The sequence below is a fragment of the Canis lupus genome, chromosome 30, assembly GCF_003254725.2.
Source record: "Canis lupus dingo isolate Sandy chromosome 30, ASM325472v2, whole genome shotgun sequence".
Taxonomy (NCBI): Eukaryota; Metazoa; Chordata; class Mammalia; order Carnivora; family Canidae; genus Canis; species Canis lupus.
Window position 1 is genome coordinate 18,318,498 of NC_064272.1, and position 17,470 is coordinate 18,335,967.

At 38.8% G+C, this 17,470-nt stretch overlaps 1 protein-coding gene across 4 annotated transcripts in view; it reads right to left on the reverse strand.

Moving 5' to 3' along the window:
- MYO5A (myosin VA) overlaps window positions 1–17,470 on the reverse strand; it is a 191,859-nt gene that overhangs the window by 121,922 nt on the left and 52,467 nt on the right. For all 4 annotated transcript variants that reach the window (XM_035708806.2, XM_025472765.3, XM_025472764.3 and 1 more), the window contains exons 2-3: window positions 3,949–4,059; window positions 439–610 (exon numbers count right to left, since the gene is read on the reverse strand). In XM_035708806.2, coding sequence (XP_035564699.1) covers window positions 439–610; window positions 3,949–4,059 — 283 coding nt within the window. The remainder of the gene's footprint in view (window positions 1–438; window positions 611–3,948; window positions 4,060–17,470) is intronic.

Below are 17,470 nucleotides of genomic sequence, written 5' to 3' on the forward strand. Positions count from 1 at the left end.
AGGCCAGTGCAGCAAGCAAGAACAGCTACTGTGAGTCGTCAGTCCTGCACTGAGAATAAGAGAACACTAAACTTCTCAAACCTGCACCAGAGATAAGTCTCTGGACATCTACTCTTCAAATAGCAGTTTTCATACGAGATGAAAGTAACTGGCAAACTCACTGAATTTGGCAGACAACTTCTTTAGGAGGAAGAAAAGTCAAAATATGGGCCCAGTTCTGTCTTTTTTCCTGAGCAAAATGACGATAAGTTCAAAGAGCTTATTCAGCACAATATGCAACTAGCTAATGAACATGGGAAGTTTTTTTGATAACTCTGAAGTGATCTTCTCCCTAGGAGGAAATCCAACTGCAGCCTTCTTTCCCCACGCACAATGTTTCCATGGCTATGTCCATCAGAGGACAGAGTTCATTCCACTCAGACAGCAAGACATACTTACCACAATATGTATAAATAAGTTTGGAGTCAATAAAGCGGACTCTGAGATTGTGGAGCACAGCAGGTTCATGAAGATAGCTGAGGGCTGTGAGGTCATTTTCACCCACAAGTATGTCAGGGTTTCTCAAGTGAGGCAGTTCCTTGGTCTTTGGATCTAGACGATACTCCAAATCCTGAAAATGCACAAGAAACAGCATCTGGATAAATCATGGCAATAAAAGTAAAAAGGTCTATGCATTTTGCTTATTTGTTATTCCTGATTTTCTTCTCAGCTATTAAATGCATTCTTTTCCTGGCATCTTCCAAAGCTACAGAAACTGCTGGAAATGGAAGTCTTCTTTTTCACTAGATGTATTAACTTGTATTTATAATTTTTTGCTAATATAGTTTAAGAAGCTTAGACTTTTTTAACCCAGTTACTGAGCCAAAAGTTTTTGCTTTTTTTTTTTTTTTTAGGCAGGCTGCATGATCAGTGTGGAATCCAACACAAGGCTTGAGCTCACTATCCTGAGATCAGACCCGAGGAGAACAGAGTAGGATGTTTAACCAACTAAGCCACCCAGATGCCCCTGAACCAGAACTTTTTAATCTTTCTTTAAATGACCATTTTCTTCCCCATCCCTCACCTGTGACAAGTGAATGAGCACTAAAGAATGGTTAAGAGCTTGGCTCTAGGGCAGCCCCGGTGGCGCAGTGGTTTAGCGCCGCCTGCAGCCCGGGGTGTGATCCTGGAGACCCGGGATGGAGTCCCACATCGGGCTTCCTGCAGGGAGCCTGCTTCTCCCTCTGCCTGTGTCTCTGCCTCTCTCTTCGCTCTCTCTGAATGAATAAATAAATCTTAGAAAAAAAAAAAAAAAAAAAAGAGCTTGGCTCTAGAGTCAGATCAACCTGGGTTCAAATCCAGAAACTGGTACTTCTTTTGTGGTGTTGGGTATGTTACTGAATCTGAATCCTTCATTTGTAGAAAGGGCATAATAGAAATAGCTCACAGGAGTGTGATAAAAATTAAATGAGGCAGTGCACGGCATGTAGTAAGTACTTGGGAACCCTAAGAGGTCCAAGAATCTCCTGAAATTAGGTATAAATGTGTATTTGTCAATATGTATAAATACATATATATATGTGTGTATTATTTTTTGGAAAGACAGTCCTTAGTTTCATTTGATTTTTAATGAGGTAATTGGCTCCAAAAGTTAAGAAGTACTACTCACTTTAAAGCCAAGGTTATACAGCTTTATGGCAAAGCCAGGCATGCAAATTGCTACTCAACTATGCATTAAGGGCAAATAACACCTGACAAGTAAAAAGGGAAAAAAATGAAATTTAATTGTAGAGAATAAACAGCTGGTTTTATAAAAAGTCACTTTTCTTAACATTGCAGAGATACAGAGCTCAAATGTTCAAAACAGGTTGGGATGAACCATGTTAAATGGAGAGGAATTTATCATCTGCCCCTCAACTTCTTCCTGCCTGTTAGGGATATTATGTCCTTTCCCAAAACTGACTAAAACTTGCACTGATCCCTGCAATACACAAAAGCCACTTCTGGCTATGCAACCTCAGGTGGAATTAATGTCTCCAAGCCTTGGCTTCCTTAACAGTTATAATATTACCTACCAACCTATACGATTGTTGTGAGAATTAACCTAAGAAAATATAGCTCACGGTGCCTAATGTGCGTAACACAGAGTAGTTGAATAAATTAATTCTTTAATTTGGCATTCACGGCCCTCCTAATCTGGCCTAATTCTTCCCTGCCTTCTTCCCAACTAATCTTGCCTCTGTTTTGCTCTCTTGAAATTCATCCTCCATGCGACCACCAAGGAGTCCTTTCTAAAACACAAATCCAGCATCCTTCCTCTTTTAAAAATATTATAATCACCTCCCATCACATACCACTTGAAGTCCAAGAGTTTTAGGATGATCCCCAGGTGTGATCTGGTTCCCAGCCCCCAACCTCTTGCCAGTCTTGTATATCCTAACAACATGGAACTTGTGTAGTTCCCCAAATGTACATTACTGTGCATACCTCTCTGCCTTTGCATGTACTTTTCTGGATTCCTGAAATGCACTTCCCCTTGTCTACTCATTCTTCAGACCATGCCTCCCTGAGCCCTTACCTTCACCAGACTGTCTGACCACTCCCCACTCTGTCCTACTTTTGTTCCTTGCTTTTATATCATATGCCATACTATTCATAAATATATCTATTTCTCTTACCTAATATTGATGTCAGAGAGCACCTTTTGCCACTTAACGTGCTATACAGGAAGTACGTTAATATGCAAGCCTAGACCTAGAACACACATCTTTCTAAATCTCTTGCTCCAATCAATTTGTTATATTCACTATCTCCAAAATACATTCCAAACCTCAAAGGGTCTACCCCCTTTCTCTTTGTCAATCCAAATTCTATCTATCTTTTAAGATTCAATGAAAATTGTTCTTTCTTCTTGAAGCCTTCCCTGACAAAGCAGCCCATCATGAAATTTCTCTCTTAGGCATCCTAAAGTCATTATTATCTTTACAACATTGCAGAGTGGTTATGAGCACAAATAATGAAGACAAATTTTCTGCCTTAAAACCCCAGCTTCATCCCTTAATACCTATACAATCTTGAGCAATCCCTCTGAGCCCTCATTTCTTCACTCATAAACTGGTAATAACAGCCCCACTTCATAGGACTGTTGTGAGGATTAAATGAGTTAGAGCAAGTAAAACACCTAGAACTATGCCTACCACATAGTAAGTGTTCAATACATGCTAACTCTCAGGATAGTATTACTCATTTGGTAATAGTTCATCATAATCTTTTGACATCTTTAATACTGTGGTGTTGAACTACTCTTTAGACTCTATGTCTTATGTAACTTTTCATGTATTTGTTCCTAGTTCCCTTGGCTAGACTATAAATTGTTTATGGAAAAATTAATGTCACAAAGTTTTTTAAGAAAATAGTATGGCATGCCTTGTCAAGTGCCGTGGAGAAATAAAAAAAGGTATATAACTAAGATGTGTCTACCCATGCCATGAATGCAGACGGAAAGTACAGAAATTAGAAACACAATTGGTTTTATATTTTTCTAGTTACTGGCAAACTGCTTTATGCATAATAGCTTGTCAGTAAATATTTTTCAAATGATTAGGTCCAGCAAGTATCAAATCTCAGACTGGCTCCTTAAGCAATGTTTTCTTAGTCACTACGAAATTAATGCTAGCCTAAACAAAATAAACAGGTATATTTTTGGGAGGAATAGAAATGAATCTAAACCTAATCATAATAAATTCATAGACCACAATAATGGATTTTTAAAGTTCTGTCATTTTCATTAACCCACTGGTGTAGAAAATTAAATTTACTATTTTGCTACTTTTTTTAAATTTAAGTATAAATATTAGATTAGTTCAAAACGTAACTTCCAGCTGAAGTCAGCTATGCCACAGCAAACTCACACTTTTGAATTCCCTTCACTTTATGCGAATGATAACAAATAAAAGCAAAATTTTTTACCTTTCCTTCCTCAAGGTGAAGCAGGAGGACTTTATCTCCTGGTTTATAATCTTTGAGCAGCTCTGCTGACTTCCAAACTTCCTCAGGATCAGGTATCCAAACTCTGGCAAACTAGAAGACAAACAGAAAAAAAATTAAACTAGCAAATCAATTACTTTATAACAATCTATAAACATTATGGACTTACTTATAATTAGAAACAATTTACAGAAGAATAAATCTTGGCCAATATTAAATTTAATATTTATTTATTTGTTTGTTTATTATGATTTTATTTATTTGACAGAGAGCTAGAAAGAGCCAGAGTACAAGTGGTGGGAATGGCAGAGGGAGAGGGAGGGGAAGAGGCAGGCTCCCTACTGAGCAGGGACCCCGATGCACGATCTCAGGACCTCATGATGGTGACCAGAGCCGAAGGCAGACACCCAACCAAGTCACCCAGGTGCCCTGAAATTTAACTTTTAAATTAGTAGTTGAAAAGTACTTTAGTCCCAGTAGTACCATCATGCCCATATTATTTAAAAAATATGCTCTGCCCGTTACCTGGGTGATGGGCACTGAAGAGAGCACTTGATGGGATGAGCACTGGGTGTTATGTGTTGGCAAACTGAATTTAAATTAAAAAATGTAAAAATAAAATAAAAAAATAAAATTCAGTTGACAATAAATAAATTAAAAATATGCTCTGTACTGTGGTAATAATTTTATACTGCATGTAAGTCAAATCATTCTATTTTACACCTTAAACTTATATAGTGCTGTATGTCAATTCTATCTCAAAAAAATTGGAGGAAAAAAAGTTACTCTGAATAAACAGCTACAATTAAAGTTTGAATTTGCTTTACATAGTAAATGCTACCTGAAAATGTAATTTTAAGTAAAAATGTACAAATAAATCTATTTTTTCACTGAATGTTGAACTTTTAAAAATGTCAAAACATGAATGTGAAGCTCTGGTATTAGTGGCTCTGCCAGCTTCAACAACATAGCTCTCTTTTTATGGCAGGATTTACAATTTGAATCTTTGGTTGTGGTTTTCATCCTGTGTTCTGCAAAGACTTGGTGACTTCTCAAGTATTCCTTAGGGACCATTAAGGTGTGGAAAAGAGGAGAATAAGCTTGTGACCTGGAGCCACAGCTGTTTTATGGACTGGGCATCTGGAATTTCCTTTGAAGAAAGCTCTGCTGCCAATTGAAAAAAAAATTAAGAAAGCAACATTGTCTAGTATTTTGCCTTCATTATTATATAAAGAAAAGTGAAATGGTATATCTGATTAGCAGTAAGTTTGGCTCTCAGAACCTTAATATCATGAAAGAAGTATGGTAATCGGGGATCCCTGGGTAGCGCAGCGGTTTGGCGCCTGCCTTTGGCCCAGGGCGCGATCCTGGAGACCCGGGATCGAATCCCACATCAGGCTCCCGGTGCATGGAGCCTGCTTCTCCCTCTGCCTATGTCTCTGCCTCTCTCTCTCTCTCTCTGTGACTATCATAAATAAATAAAAATTAAAAAAAAAAAAAAGAAGTATGGTAATCAATCATCAGGGCTTCCTGAACCAGCAAATCTTTAGCCTCAACTAGACATTCTCTGGACTTAAGCCAATTTGAGGCTTTGGGTCAATTTTGAAGAAAAAGAAAAATATACATTAACATGAGTGAGTCCTCCAAACACCAAACCGAAGAAATGTTTTATGATTGCTTGGATTCCTCAGGAAGGAATCTCTCTTTATGTACATTAAACCTTGAAGCTCATTTTCAGGAGTATATCACATATAAAAATATCACCACCACCAGCCTTTCTCTATTTTATTTTCTTCAAGCTCTTATTATTACCTGTACTTACTCACTGTTCTATGATTGCTTGTTTATTTTCTTTTTTTATTTCTCCTCCTCCATTTGAATAAAGCTCCATGTCTGCCTTGTTCAATACTACATCAAGTGTCTACGTACATAGCCACTTCACAGCTGGGCACTTAGTATTTAATGGAAGAATCTCAAAATAAAGGGTATCTTCTTAAATTGAATAGAATTTGTATGGTAAAGAAAACTTGTGATTTCTTTACTTTTCTCTTATTATTAGATTTATAAAAACTTGTCTGAACAGTTTGCAAAGAAAGAGTACTGAACTATGTTATAAAGTCTAATTCCCAGGAGTACCATACTGGCATCTTAGCCTTTATTTCAGGCATCTGTAAAATGGGGATTATAGCAGTACTCATTTAGATCATCTCAAGGGCTTTCATACAAAGAAACCTTGTGAAAAGCATAAATCAATATATGCATACAGGTTGAGATTGTTACCAAGTGTATATTCCATAAAAAATGATTACTAATGCTATGTCAAATATGCTACAGAAATTTGTTTTATAATTTCTGTCCCAGATGCACAGTCCATTAGCTGAGTAATAGCTGTTACTAAATTCACTAGAGGTTACTAAACCTTTACTAAAGGTTACTAAAATTTTACTCATTCAAGAAACATTTCTGTGTACCAGCGGCTCCCACTCTGAAGTTCACTTTAGAAAGCCAGTATTTACATAACTTTCTCTGGAAGGATTGACTGGTTCCAGGAGAGATATGCAATATATGAGATTCAGAGACATGAAGTGACCTATCATCTTGACGATGAAAGCACAAAAAGCAAAATGGGTTCAAGTGAATTTGCAGAAGCATGACTGACCTGCTCTAAATATGAGGATATTTTCAACTAAACCTAGAAAGAAACACCTTCCTGTTATTTAACAATACCAAGTTCTGGCTCAGGTTTCCACAAGTGTTTTGGAAACACTTTGAGTGCATACTTTGCCAAAGGCTAGATTTCCAAGAGCTAGCAACACTTAGAGATAGCACAGAGAGGCCAAGACCCTTAACACTCACCACGGGCAAGATATTTAAACATCAAACATCACCCTGATAACCAAATTCCCCATTATCCTATCTCTATCTCTTGGGAAAGTATCCAAGGAGAAATAGGTCAGAACTCCGTCTATTATTACCATTGTCTTTTTATGGTTCTTTTCCATCTTAACCGAGGAGATTGGTGACTCTGCAAAAACAACTATACTGGAACTGGGTCAGTCTGGGAAATAAATAAATAAATATTTTTTCCCAGCAACTTATATACATAAATATAATATATATATATATATATATATACACACACACACACACACATAAAGCATATACATATATGCCTTAGTTGCTGAAAACGAAAGAAATTCCAACCTGACAATGCCCCCTTCTTATTGCCTCTGTCACCTCCAACCCTACCTTCTACTTTTTCCCTAGGTCCCCAGTAAGGATACACATAGCAGCCCTGAGAAATAGGACTGAACTTGTCCAGCCACAGCCAGTGGCAAGAGACTGCCAGAAGACTGCAGCGGGAAGACAAGGCCTCAAGATCTTATGAGAAACCTGGAAATGGAACACGACAGCAAGAGTCAGACAGAGTCAGAAACAGGAGTGGACACACATACCCACTAAGTCTGTTCAGGATTTCCTGGGAAAACAGAGCAGTTAGGAAAAAGATAACCCTAGCCAAAGTGAATCAGACTGGACACAGCTCCCAGCAAGACAAGGGAGGGGCCGATGTCATGCAACTCTGCTGTGTCATCACTAGCTAGTAGAGGGTGAGACTCTCCTGCAAGGCTCCTCATTCCCTTCTCCTACTCACACTACTCTAATTTTGTCCCTCAAAAATCTCATTTATAATACCTCAGACCTTATTTTAGTTATTTATGGATCTATCTACCTCCCACACCAGGTTACATACTCCTTAAGGCCATTTTGGAATCCTCTATAAGGTTGGTCAAGATCCTTGCCCATGGTTGATGAGCAGCACATCTGTGTTGATGTAATTTAAGACAGAGGTAGGATAAGGTATGGAAAAAAGATGGGAGAACTGGGAGGAGAAGCAGCAGAGGCAAACTTCAGAGGCCTACCTCAGGATTTTTCCTGAGGCCACAAAACACAGTTGAGATGGGACAGGAGTCAGAGACCAAGAGAGATCCTTGAAGTAGTAGGCAGAGTAAACATTGCTGTAGGAACCAATAGGAGAAGGGAAAGCAAAAATTTAGTAGGACCTGAGGTACTGTAACCAAAGCCAAAAAACTATAGGAGATGAAGAAAAGATTAAGAGGCTTAAAAGAGATAATATTAAAAGGTAAACATATCAAAGAAGATTTATGACAATTCAAAGGAACACCTCATTAGAAAGGTGAGTAAGGACAAAAGAGAGATGGGCTAAATTTTATGATGATAGGCAAAATCTGAGTAAATAATGCTAGCACAGATTTAAGCTGCATAATAGCTTACAAGGAAAATCAAACCATCTGTCCTTCTGTAGTACAGTTTAGTAGGGCCTGCCTGGCAATGAAGAGGAAATACTGACAGAGTCCAATAGAAGAGTACTGGAGGGATCCCTGGGTGGCGCAGCGGTTTAGCGCCTGCCTTTGGCCCAGGGCGCGATCCTGGAGACCCGGGATCGAATCCCATATCAGGCTCCTGGTGCATGGAGCCTGCTTCTCCCTCTGCCTATGTCTCCGCCTCTCTCTCTCTCTCTCTCTCTCTCTCTCTGTGTGACTATCATAAATAAATAAAAATTAAAAAAAAAAAAGAAGAGCACTGGAAAGGTGGGTTTGGGGGACATGCCTGCACTGGCACTTTCAACGAGGGGCACAGGCAGTGCCAGCTCAGCCTAGCATGGCCCTCCTACCTTCTTAGGGATTACGCCTATCCCTGCAAATGTAAAGAGGTACCAGTCATCTTTCTTTTTGTGTCCTCTTGCAACATTCAAGAGGTTCCTGATTAATGCAGATGACTCACTAGAAATTTCGCTAACTTGCACTTTGTCAGTCAAGGAATTCTGAGGTGTGGGCCCCAAGAGCAGTTTTTCTGAAGCATCAGACACTTTGGGAATAAGACTGACAGCACTAATAGAGCAAATGATCAGTCCCTGGAACCCCCAAAAATCTGACCCATGTGATTCTCTCCCCTCTCCCAAACTCCCACATACATTACTCACTTCTCAGACAGCACATGTGCACATCTTTCCTAGCTCCCCCATTAAACCATAAGCAGCCTGACAACATAGGATCTGCCTTGGTTCCTGAATGTCTACAAAAATGAATGCTTTATGTGACAATTTAAACAAGGCTATGACAAATAATAAGTGTCCTCCTAGGATATGAACTGAAGCAGGAGAAAAATCCTGAATTATCAACAGCCCCTCCTCTAAATTCTATACTAACATTGATACTTACATGGTTACTAAGTAACTCATATAACCCTTAGGGTATGTTTTGGTATAAAAAAAAAAATCTGGCAGCCCCGGTGGTGCAGAAGTTTAGCACCGCCTGCAGCCCAGGGCGTGATCTGGAGACCCTGGATCGAGTCCCACGTCAGGCTCTCTGCGTGGAGCCTGCTTCTCCCTCTGCCTATGTCTCTGCCTCTCTCTCTCTCTGCATCTCTACGAATAAATAAAATCTTTAAAAAATAAAAATAAAAAAAAATCAAGTACTACTACCCTAAAGCACATAATGCACATATATACATATGTATACATACACACACATGCACATATATACATATATTACATATATGTATATTATGCATATAGATTGTGTTCCAGATGGTGGAAATATATATATAGATCTGAAACACAATCCCTCCCTTTTTCAGCCAGCAAACTCCTATTTATCCTTCATGTCTGTGTTAAAGTACCACCCATCTCCTCTTAAAAGCCGTTCCTCACCTTCGGCACTCCATTCTCAATGTCCCCATTACTTCATACAATCTTCACTAGAATTCTTATCCCACTAAATGAAAACTTTGCGTGCCTAATATCGCTTCAGCAACCGTGAGCTCCTTGGAGGTAGGAATATATCTTCTTTATCCTTGTCTCTTCAGCACTTAACACAGGGCCTGCCTATAATAATTTGTGAATGAACCTTTGTTATAAGAATGTTCTTGGCCTCAGACATTGTACCCTAAGACGGTAGACTAAAAGAAATACTAGCAAAAGGTCTCAAAATCTTCTAGAAGGGTCTATAAGTTCCAGAAATAAAGAAAAATGCGAGCAACATTAGATGGTTGAGTTACATAGGAAATCACAATGTGATGATAGAAAGCAAAGAGCCAGGCATGTAGGGAGTAAAGAAGTAATGAAATACTCTTTCTTCTTCCCCATCACACAAACTCATGCCTCCATCCCTTCATGATTCATATGTTTAAAGTGGAAGCTACTCCTCACTTCTAGAACAGACTTCTGCACTCCCAACCCTACCACAGATTCCTCACTCAGAAGGTGAAGGAAGTATTGTGACCACCGCTTCCACCAGCCATCTGCTGGAGCAACAAAGTGGGGGAAACAGACAGGAAGAAAGGTAAACCAGAGTATTACAGCAGGATAAGGGGTCACACTAAAATGGCAGGAAAGAGAAGAGATGGGCTGGGGGTGAACACACGGTGCATCCTGGGTAGGACTGGAAGTGAAGGGCAAACATGTTCTGTGCCCCTGCTGGAGCTCCATAACAATGCTGTTGGTGAGGGAAATGACAAACACCAACCTTGCTTTGTGGAACTTGATGAAGATTGTAAGGAATGAGAGCATTTTTTCTCTGTCAGTAGAGGCCTAGATATTTTACATCTATAATTTCATCCGATCATCACCATAACCTCATTACTAACCCATTTTAACAGATATTGAGGCTCAGACCTTAATAGTAGGTAGAGCTATGATTCAAATCTTTATTCTAAAAGCCAAATGTTCTTTCCACTTTACCATGTTTCCCCCTTGTTAATACAGATCTTATTAAGAAGAAACTCCCCTCCTCCATCCAAAACTGTTTCTCTTGGTATCATACTCAAAAGAGCTATTAAACTGATCCATGTCATCAAGTGAAACTTAAGAATGTCTCATCTAAGATAATGTGTCAAAGCCACAGTAATCAGCATGGCATCCATTCTGCAGTATTCCAACTGGCTCTGACCAGAGACTGAGGCTCTGCCAAAAATAAGTTTAGGAAATAATAGCAAAAAATCATCTGAGGATGCTAAAGACTAAAATTTTAATAGGTGAATGATTCCAGCTTCACTTACTTCTATAAATGAACAAAATGATAAGGTTGATTTATGATTTTTTATTTTTGTTACTCTTGAAGTTACCCAGCATGTGCTGTGAAATGTGCATGGTTTAAAAGTAAATTGAATTTGTCAGTTTCTAGCAGGTATTGAAATTATTTTAAACTTATGAAGAAAATAAGAACTCTTCAAATTATTGGATATGTTTTGTTACCATCAAGAGCAAAACTTAAATAATCTTATTTTTCTAGAATTTTATATGAGATGGCAGAGCTTTGGAATGAATATTTTTAGACACTGTAGTTCTTTAACATCTCTGTAAAGATTATTTTTGGAAGTAGGTCTCACTTTACAAGTGCAGTCTTAATATGTGCATCAAGAAAAAATAACTATTTTCATCTATAATTAGCTAATGGTATTTGAGGATAAATTTTAAATTTTTAAATAAGTAAAATAAAAGTAAAATACAATCACCAACAAAGAAAGGAAACATTGATCATTTTCATCACAAGGCCCTTATTTCGCTATGCTTTGTTTCACTTTCCTGTCTTTTACTTAACTCTTGCAATAATCTTTATAATTGTTATTAAAGAGGTTCCTCATTCAATAAACAGCCTGAGAGAGGTTAAATAACTGGTCCCAAAGTCACTCAGCTAATAAGTGACAGAACAGAGACAGGATTCAAACCCAAGATGATCCTGAAGTTCAAGATGCTTAGAATGTACAAGGAAGAATAAGATCAATGTAATCCAAATAAATCACTTTCTCCTGATTGTGACCAAAGTTGCCCAATTAAGCAAAACTCACACCTTCCTACCATTTTCAACACTTGCTCCCAATTTAGAGACTAGTATACAGGGTCATGTTAAATATGTATAGGCCTCTGGATAGATAGAGGTCTTCCTCCCACACAGAACATCTATCATTTTGATAAATGATTTGGTGCTGAAAGAAGTCATGGATAATTTTTAAATCTCAAGTAAAATGTCTCAAAGAGATAAATTTTGAAGGAATCAGACAGCATATAAACTATATGAGACAATATAGTTAAGTAGACATCGGTATGCAGTTCCCTCCATTTATAACAGGTGGCTCCCTTTGTTTTGCTCCCAGCTTTGGGGACAGACACCTCTGGCTAAGATCATGGTCTGTTGCTAACTTGGGACACATTACAGGTCTTTCATAATCTAGTCCCTGCCAACTTCTCCAGGCTCATCTCTCATCATTCCTGGCTTGTCCTTCAGCCTCTAACAACTGCAAGCACCATGCGGCTCTCCCCTATCTCTTTTACTTCCCAAATCTGGGAAACCCCTCCCCCATCCTCATCAACCACTTCATGCCTATGTGTCCTTTAAGCACCCACCTTTCAGCAGCTTTTGACACTGACCTTAGCGCATACCTGGAACATTTTTTTACTTGGTTTCTGAGATACCCCATCTTCACGGTTCCCTCAAATCATTCTCTATCACTCCTTTTCAGTCTCTTGTGCCAGATCCAGCTTCTCTGTCTTACCTCTAAATACTGGAATTGCCCAGATCCCTGAGCTGGCTCTGTTCTTTCTTCTAATATAGTATTAAGGGTTCAGGCTATAGGACTAGACTATTCGGATGTTATTGTTTACTAGCTCTGAGGTGTTCCTGTGCCTCACTGACAATGAGAGTAACAATAACACCTACTAACTGGAGTTATCATAAGGATTTTTTAAAAACATTTTTATTTATTTACTCATGAGAGACACAGCAAGAGAGAGAGGCAGAGATACAGGTGAGGGAGAAGCAGGCTCCATGCAGGGAGCCTGATGTGAGGCTCGATCCCAGACCCCGAGATCACACCCTGGCCAAAAGGCAGACGCTCAACTGCTGAGCCACCCAGGTGTCCCATATCATAAGGATTAAATCTGTTAATATATGTAAAGTATTCAGAACAGTGTTTAGCACATAGAAGGCAATAAGTATCAGGTATCTTCTTCATTAATATTAATATTATTAGAAATCACCATTTTTATATTTATACTGTATTCCACCCACCTTCATGAGTTTATTTTTTTTATTCCTTCATGAGTTTAAATACCAATTTTTTCCCATATTTCTATCTTCTAGCCCAGTTCTTTCCATTGAACTCCAAATCCACAGACCCATATAACTAGCTAAGATTTCTATTTAGATGTCTTATAGGTATTTAAATTTAACAAGCCCTAAACAGAAGTCTTTGTTTCCACATACTTTTAAATCTGTCCTTCCTGTAGTATTCACATCTCAGTAATAGGCATCTCTACCCAGCTAGTTAGATGCTCTTGGGAGAAAACGGATACTCTCCTACACTCTCCTGCATCAAATCCATCATTAAGTCCTACCTCTAACATACAACTAACTTCAATCCATCTCTCTCCACCTCCACTGCCAACACCCAAGTCCTAGCATCATAATCTTACTCTGATGCTGGAAATACTCTCTTATCAAGTCTCTCCCACATTCCCAATTCAGCAGCCAGAGTAGTCGTTTTTGTTTGTTTGTTTAAGATTTTATTTATTTTTTCATGAGACACACAGAGACAGAGAGACAGAGAGAAAGGCAGAGACACAGGCAGAGGGAGAAGCAGGCCCCATGCAGGGAGCCCAATATGGGACTAGATTCTGGGTCTCCAGGATCATGCCCTGGGCTGAAGGCAGTGCTAAACCGCTGAGCCACCCAGGCTGCCCTAGAGTGGTCGTTTTGAAATGGAAAAATATGCTAATGTCTCACCCTTGCTTAAAACCCTTAATAACTCAGGATAAAGCATTCATATAATCCCCTAAGGTCTTGCATTACTGGGTGCCTATGAGGGCAGGGACTGTATTTATTTTGCTCAAAACTGATACCCAAGGCTAAACATAGTGTCTGATCCGCAATCGACGCCCAACAACCATCTACTGAATAAATGAACATCCTATTTCATCAAATCTAAGACACCATCAATGATAAAATGCATTCCTAATGTGAAAAAACAATGTGTATTTCAAAACTGAGTAAATATATCGGATCATTATTATATACATTGTTCTTACCCATACCTCTGACTTTATGTCTCTGATGTTTTTTTTCTTCTAATTATTAAACCTTTGTCAAAAGAAACTTTTATAACCTTTCTTGAATAAGGCAGACCTTTAAAAATACAACCCACTTTATTTTTTTTTAATTTTTTTATTGGAGTTCAATTTGCCAACATATGGCATAACACCCAGTGCTCATCCCGCCAAGTGCCCCCATCAGTGCCCATCACCCAGTCACTCCAATCCCCCGCCCACCTCCCCTTCCACTACCCCTTGTTCATTTCCCAGAATTAGGTGTCTCTCATGAACAACCCACTCTAAAAACTCAATTTCAGTGTCATGACCTCCAGGAAGCTTTCCTGGACCACCATGTAAAGGCAGGAGCTCCCACTTGGACCATCCACAATATCTGGTTTTTATCTCTATGTACTTGCCACATTCCATTATTATTATATTTATACATGCCCGTCTCTTTAACTAGTTGAAACTTCCTTGAGGACCAGATCTGTGATTTATCCACTGGCTTCGCTTCCATTCCTGGCCCAATAGTTAGCAGATAGATGCTCAAGAAGATGTCTGTTGAGTGAATGAATAAATGAGTAGATGAGTCTGTAGGAGCCACAGAGCTTCCACAGATTGGAAATGTGAAGGAATGTTATGCAGAAAGCCAGTCAAGACAGAAGCAAGAAAGAGATTTGAAAATAATTTAATTAGCTACCCAACTACAAGCATGAGTGGAAAAAAATAACCCAGTCATCCACACTTCAAATTCAAGCTGGTTTGCCCAAATGAAACAACATTTCTCAAAAGGAGGATAGGGATCCCTGGGTGGTGCAGCGGTTTGGCGCCTGCCTTTGGCCCAGGGCGCGATCCTGGAGACCCGGGATCGAATCCCACGTCAGGCTCCTGGTGCATGGAGCCTGCTTTTCCCTCTGCCTATGTCTCTGCCTCTCTCTCTCTGTGACTATCATAAATAAAAAAAATAAAAAAATAAAAAAAAATCAAAAGGAGGATACTTCAAAAACGAAGAGAACATGCTTAAACATGAAGAGCTTCTAAGGTTCATAAAATGTGTTCACATTTATATCTTACGTACTACCTATCCCTCTGCCTGTAGCTTGAGTAGACTTTGATCAACAGAATCCCCATAAAAATTGTTCAAACAAAACCTACAATTTTCATTTTGTAGCATTAATATTTTTAAATGCATATACAACAGGTTAGGCTAATTATATAAGGCCACAGTGTTCATTTGATATATAGAAAGCACAACTAAATGGATGCTAAACACCAACGAGGCAGGTGGCCCCAGAGTTACCCTAAAAGAAGAGGAGAGTTGCACAAGTGATGCTTGTGCCTTCAGCATGATGAGACAACTACTAGAGAACCAAGAAGCAGAAAAAAGTAGATATTGAGGTTATAAAGCACTATCTCAACAATTCCCAAACTTCTAGAGAGAACAAGAGTACACTCTTTTCCCTCAAGTGTGACAGCCCTAAGGTGCAAAATAGTATTACTGAATTGACAAAGAAGACCATCCAAACTGACTGGTTTGAGTTCTCAACAGGACTGAGAGGAACTGATAGGACAAAAGGGATAACAGAAACATCAAAATCAACTTCCGCTAGATTTTAGGTAGAAAACTCTCATAGTTTATGAAAGAAAGGACATCTGTTTTTGAGCAAAAACTACTTCAACTGTATATGCTGAGAGAATATTTTGAAAGATAAATGCAGCACAGGCAAACTGAAGTTCTGACAGAACTTGTGCCTCAGTCTTTTATTCAGATGTCAAGCTGGTATCCTAGCACTGACTTGACCACACCCTTCTAGAAGACTGAGATGAATCTCCCTGTCAATTAGAATTTCTGTCTACGGTAAGTGAGGAAGGATATTCTTTCCTTCTATCCCCCCCACAACCACTGGTTCTCATTTAAAAAAATCCAGGGATCCCTGGGTGGCTCAGCGGTTTAGCGCCTGCCTTTGGCCCAGGGTGTGATCCTGAAGTCCCAGGATCAAGTCCCTCATCAGGCTCCTACATGGAGCCTGCTTCTCCCTCTGGCTGTGTCTCTCATGAATAAATAAATTAAAAAAAAAAAAAAAAAAACATTCATGAGGGGTACCTGGGTGGCTCAGTGGTTGAGTGTCTCTGCCTTTGGCTCAGGTCATGATCCCTGGGTCCTGGGACTGAGTCCTGCATCAGGCTCCCCCTGGGGAGCCGGCTTCTCCCTCTGTCTATGCCTCTGCCTCTCTGTGTCTCTCATGAATAAGTAAATAAAATCCTTAAAAAAAAATCCATGAGTTTATTTCTTAATACACAACTAAAATTTTTGAATATTGCAAAATTATCACACACCTAAAACTGTTTTCATTTTTTATCATACAGAGTTAATTTCCCCTTTCTAATTTTTCCTAATATTCTTATTTAAGTTTTTATTACAGAAAATTTCATTGATATTTTAGTGCTCTTTATACAAAAGAGGTTTTGTCTAGCTAACTCACTGTACAGCCTTCATAAAAGTTACTCTAAATTTACTTAACTTTCAATCTGTATCTGGGATAATCAGCTTCATATATTTATTGTCCATTGTGTAAAAAGTACTTCCTTTTTTTTACCTATAACTACTTCTTTGAGCTGCAAAAAAATGCCTCTGAGTTCTTATTTATGTAATGAAGTCCACGTTGCCCTCTTCATGTGCTTCATAGCTTTCTGAGCTTTCACTAGATAAAAAGTTCATTCTTTATCCTTCCAGATGGAAAGGTTCAATTTTTTTTGAACAGTGCCTCACATCCTCCTACTCATTCTAACATATTTTTAATCTCTTTGAATTTCAATTTTCTCACTTACAAAATAAAGCAATTAGACAATGTAGAATCCAGAGTCAAGGTTAAGAGCATGGGCTTTGGAGTCAGACAGACCCAGTGACTCCAACACTTTGCAATGGCGTCACCTTGAGAAAATTATCCAACTTCCTCTCTCAGGATCCTTATTCATAAAACTGGTTATTAATAATACATATGTCAATAGTCAATGGTACTGTAATTGGGCTGTAGAGTGACAGATAGTAGCTACACTTGTGGTGAGCATAGCATAACACGAAGACTTGTCCAATCACTATGTTGTACACCTGAAACCAATAATGTAACATTGTGTTTTAACTATACTTCAATAAAAATAATATGTACATCAAAGGGTAGTTACCCAGATAAATGAGATAAAGTTTAAAGGCCATAACATGGTATTGTCACTACCCCTATGCCATCCTACCTCCAAATTTAAAGACCTCATTGTGCTTCATCTGTATTCTTTTACTATATCTACAACGCACTGTGTGCTTTAGTTCCTGCCCCCTTGGGTTTAGTATCACCTCACTAGCATCTTCTCAATTCTGAGTTCTCACTGTGTCAGCCTAGGACA